Source organism: Malurus melanocephalus, unplaced genomic scaffold, assembly GCF_030028575.1.
Source record: "Malurus melanocephalus ecotype Western Australia unplaced genomic scaffold, MMel_1.1 scaffold_1102, whole genome shotgun sequence".
NCBI lineage: Eukaryota > Metazoa > Chordata > Aves > Passeriformes > Maluridae > Malurus > Malurus melanocephalus.
The window spans coordinates 73838-79158 of NW_026624334.1; the positions used below are offsets into that span (position 1 = coordinate 73838).

Below are 5321 nucleotides of genomic sequence, written 5' to 3' on the forward strand. Positions count from 1 at the left end.
TTTTTTTCTGGCGTTTAGGCCTGACTGCCCACAACTGCCTTTATTTCTTTAGAGCCCGTTCTCATGGCTGTTCTAAGAAAAAATCTGAGTTTATTTTGTASAATTATTGAATCCCAGGCTGGTTTGGGTGGGAAGGGACCTGGTGTTACCCCTGCCATGGCAGGAACACCTTCCATTGTCCCAGGGGCCAACTTGCTCCTCTGCTTTACTCCTTTTAATAAGATAAATTACTAAAATTGGGGGTTTTTTTGTTGTTTTTTCTTCTCTTTACAGATTACCAGCTCCGAACACAGTAAAACACCTCACAGGCACCACAGACAACGAAAACTTCAGGCCTCAAATTCCTTTGCAGAAGCTTCTGTGGTCCTGAGAGCTGTGAATGTYGTTGCCAAGGGTCTCGTTTCTGCAATCTTGGATTGGCAGGAGGAAGATTTGGAGAATTTCATTGATTTCAATAATGTGTTTGAGCTTTTGGAAACCATTAGTATTGATTGTGTGGATATTTATTTCATTCTTAGAACAYGCTGATCTTGCTGCTAAATGCTAATTAACGTTAGGAGTAGCAGTTACTTTGAGGAGCCAGGAATCCASAATGAACCTTGGGAATGTCTTGTCGATGCCTTGTCCAGAGTTTTTAGTTCATTTGTATTTTAGGATCCCTAAAAAAGTCATTTGGCAGCGTCGTGCTACAAATTAGGGAGATGATTGTGCACTTAAATGACTGCTGAACACTTCATTGTATTTAGCCCAAGGTATTTATTGGTTTATTTTTTTTCTGGGCATTTGGGTGCCTTAATTCATTCAYAGCTCTGTTAACTTATAAAAAAAAAAACAGCAGAACACGAGTTGAAATTATCTGAAGGTGAAAAATACCGTTAGCTTTTATTTTTGTTTTTGCATGGTTTCAAAGGAATTCATCTGAGAGAACAGCTTYGAGTGAAGGGTTTGGAAACAAAAATAGGGGTTTGTTAGAGAACAGCAGGTGACAGGAATAAATGTCTCTGGAAAGAAAAGGATTTCTGGCTCCAGTCAGTCAAAATGCAAAAATTCCAACCTTGTGACACCCCAGGGTCTGGAAACCCTCTGCCAACTGACCAGTATTTGCTTTTTTTTGAAAAAAATTCTGTTCCTCCAACAAGTTCCCAGCTGTCATGTGTAGGCATAAAGCCTTAGATTAGGTATGAAAAGACCAAAACACTTCTAGAGGTGATGGAATTTGGGAGGAAGATCAGGAGTTTATTATTATTATTATTATTATTATTCCAGATAATAATAATAATAATACACTCCAACCTCTTCCTGGAAGTTACTGTATAAGAAGACAAAAATACAGTTGCCATCTTTTTTCCAGCTTGCCTTTTGTGTTCATTTAGGGCAAATACTTCCCCTTTTTGCTAGARTTTGCTAGAATTAACTTCATTTGTCCTAAGGAGAGATGTTTTCTTTCTCAATCTTTTCTGTTTGTGAGCAGCTGTTACTGTACCTCCCTGGCAGAATGAATAACAGTTCACAATGTTRTTCTTCAAGGTATTATTATTTTTTTACATGCCAGTTCATTTTTTTTTTCTGAGAAGCTACAATTGGCATGGGTGTACATAGTTATTTTGGGTTTTGCCAGGTTTTTTTTTTTCAGGAAAATTGTGACGGTTATCAGTATTTTCTTTACACAACTTTTAGGGTGGTTTGGTTTGAATTTAGTACTTTTGACTGGTGCTAAACTTAAACCATTAAAATCCAAATATCTACGTCCGCAGATGTGATTTGATAACACACCACGTGCAGAATGGGAGAGTCCAGGAGTGTCCACAGAAAATGAGAAGGTATTTCAGTCACTGTCCTCACTGAATCCTTGTTTCTAGACACACCTCTGTAGACAAATCAGCCAAAAATCAGCTCCACTCCCCCGTGCAGCTGCTGTGACATCAAAGATGCCTCAGGAAATCTCTTGGTTTTAGGCACCCATGGGTGTTTGTGGACAGGTGTGTTCTGACTGCATTTATCACCCAGAAATTTGATGTTGAAACCAAATCATCTCGTTGGAGATTTCAGTTCCACCACTCATTGTCATTTCAGCAATTAAGCTTATGACTGGACTAAAAATTTTTCTATTAAAACTGTAACTGGTTGACCAATCGCTTTCTGCCCACTTCATTTTTCCGAGTGTTTGCTTTCRTTCTGCCTGTAAAATGTGACTTTGTGGCTTTGTTTTCCTCCTGAAGTTCAGATCTCGTGGACCAGAACCGTGTTTGCTCGTTTTTTTGTTGCAGTTTGACTGTTTYGATGATGGGGCATCAAGTCCAGAAAGTAATAAAGGGCACAAAGTCCTCTTTGCATCACTCGTGCTTTGCTTCTTTTTCMGTTTGATCTCCACCAGGTGTCTCTGATCTCAGGGGATGCTCAGCTCTTCTGGATAAGTGGAGCAGATCTTTATAAAAACTGRAAGTATTGATATTCCTGATTTAGCAGATTCTGAAAAAAAATTTTACTTTTCTGTGCAAAATTCGCCAGGAAATTGGTGCTCAGAAAACAAAATAACTTCCCTCCTTTTCATCCATTCACTGTTACTGTGTGCACCTGCACAGGGGGAAAGGCAGAAACAAGAGATGTTATTCCAGCCCTTGATTTTGTACAAGGTTTGGATGGGACACAGAATAAATTTTTTCCAGTGAGGGTGAATAAATTTTTTCCTGTGAGCTGTGGCTGCCCCTGGATCTCTGAAATTGCCCAAGGTCAGGCTGGACAGCACCCTGGGGCAGTGTTTATTTTTTTTCTGGGCATTTGGGTGCCTTAACTCGTTCACAGCTCTGTTAACTTATAAAAAACAGCAGAATATGAGTTGAAATTACCTAAAGTTGAAATCACCTAAAGTTGAAATTACCTAAAGTTGAAAAATAGCTTTAAACTTCTTTTTTTTTTTGAATGGTTTCAAAGGAATTCACCTGAGAGAACAACTTGAAGTGAAGCAGTTGTGCAGTTTAGAGTGAGATTTAATTTAATATTTCTTCCAACACAAACCACTCTGTGATCCCATGAGTCATTTTTTTTTCCCCAAGTTTTGTTCTCAGACAGATTGAGGAATCTTTATCTCGCTGAACTTCGTTCTCACTGTGTAAAATGTAAATGTCTCGCTTTGCCACCAGGTCACAGGTGAGTGCCTGATATAAAAAACCTTTAAAGGACGATTTTTCATGATTCAAACAGCAGTAAAATGTCTCAYCTGTGTTTTCAGCTCGCTGTGGTTTCATAGGGGAACATTCCCTATGAAATGTTAGAGCTGTTCCTTAGTTAGGCAGGGTTTAATTAGTTATTATCTCCCTGATTAGATAACTCTGCAGTCAGCGGCGCTCCCTGCCCGCCGGGTTTTACTCCCTGTAGTAGAGTGTGTGTAACTGCTGTCCCCAAACCCTGTGCCCTGCCCTCAGTGCCCTCCCTGCCAGCAGATGGCATCCCCAGCCCACTGCTCCCAGTACAAACCAGTACGAGCCTTGACTGGGAGAGCACTGCTAATCCAGTGCATTAAAAAACACCCAAAACGTGACATTAAAATACTTTTTTATCTTTACACWATGTGATTTTTGCAGTTGAGCGAGTTCTCAATTCACCCTGATGGTTTTAACGTTATTATTTTTAATTTTTTCTCTCCTGGGGCTGGTGCAGAGCAGARCAGAGGGATCAGCACTGAGGGAAGGGAGGGATGAACTCCTGCAGCACCACAAAAGCAGCTGCTCRGGGTTTTTCATCGGTGCTGGACATTGCCAGGTCCCAAATCAAACCTCAGCTGCTGCTCTGTGAGCTCCTGGGTGACAGAAAAGTTCCTTTTCCTTCCATGTAAAAGGARCAGGATCCTCTCAGTCCCACACACTGATGGCCTCTAGAAAAAAAAATTGGTTTTGTCTTGATAAATCAAGGAACAACCTACTTCCCAACCAAGTAAAATGAGTCTAAACATGTCCAAAACCTTAGAAAAGCTTTATTCCACCTCAATTTTCCAGCTGAGGAGAGCCTTTCATTGGCTATTTTTTAAGATTTTCCTTTTCTTCCTTTTCTCTTGGCATCTTTTTGTGCTTGAACACTCTTTGGGCTGCTCATATTCTCTCCCCAGCTCTAATCCCAGCTGGTTTTATCTACAAAACATCCTCACACATCAAGAGAGATCATGAGGCTTTACCTGGAACTGGTCAGGATCGTGCACCTGCTGATTTCTTACTTTATTTTGTGAAAAGGAAAARGCCAAACCTTGGCTCTGATCTTATGCCAAACTCGGTGTTGCAACACCCTGAGCTCTTTTTTTTTTTCACCCTCTGTGGTTGACACCCAGCTCCGTTTTTCATTTCAGCATCCCTGGCTCGGCGAGGGCTCGGTGGCCTTGCAGAAAACAGCGTGAGGGAGCAAAGTTGAAGGGATAATAATGAATAATCTTAATTACCGTGGTGATTAACATTGTGTACGCCGCTGGAGAAGAGGAAACATAAACAAACAGTTGTAAAACACTTTTTCCACGGAATTTTGTCCGGCTCAAAGTGTTCTCCAAATCCTCCCTGGGCTCAGATAAAATTCTGTTTCTACGCACGTTGTCTTGACTCAGCGTTTGTGGGATTGCAGTTACTCACAGCTCGCTGTAGGAGTTCCCTTTTGTAGCTACTGTAAATCAGGGAATTGGGGAAAAACTTTGAGGTTTTTGGGGTCTCCAGCACAGGAAGGACTCGGATCTGTGTCCAGACAAGGCCACTGAGATGAGCAGAGGGATGGAGCAGCTTTGCTGTGAGGAAAAGCTGGGAAAATTGGGGTTGTGCAGCCTGGGGTGATGCCTGATGATTTTTGCATTTCCATTTATAAACCCTTTTGCATTTTTACAGACCCTTTTAGGTATTTTCTGTTCCCTTTATGTGTTCCTGCTACCTTTTGCCWGTAATTTTTCTAGGCTGATATTTTTTGGGGTTCTGCTGGAGTTGTAGCTGAACTCGGATCTCTATTTATTCTCTTGAAAATGAAGGATTCTTGATTTATCTTTTTTAAAGATGCTTTCTGAGCTAAATTCCCAAGAATTTAGCCAAAAGCCACCTGAAACCAAGACCATCCCCAGCCCTCCAGAATCCACAGCAGTACCCTGAAAGATTAAAACCCCTTTCCCCGTTTCAGCTGTTCTGCTGCTCTTCAGTGCTTGACAAACTCCTTGAACCAGAGGATCTGGACAATTTTAACATCAGRAATTATCCAAAATTAAATCATCTCCTTCCTCCTCACCCCTGCATCTCTTTACATCCATCCCCTTCTGCATCGCTGCATCAATGCAACTTCATTTTTTCTGGAGGTGGAATCAG

The 5321-nt window shown here is 41.1% G+C and overlaps 1 protein-coding gene across 1 annotated transcript in view; it reads left to right on the forward strand.

The window, feature by feature from the left end:
* Positions 1 to 2132, forward strand: part of LOC130586226 (AP-1 complex subunit mu-1) — a 7655-nt gene extending 5523 nt beyond the window's left edge. Inside the window, exon 11 of the mRNA XM_057386947.1 lies at positions 274 to 2132. Coding sequence (XP_057242930.1) covers positions 274 to 296 — 23 coding nt within the window. The 3' untranslated portion in view covers positions 297 to 2132. The remainder of the gene's footprint in view (positions 1 to 273) is intronic.
* The last annotated feature ends 3189 nt before the right edge of the window (positions 2133 to 5321 follow it).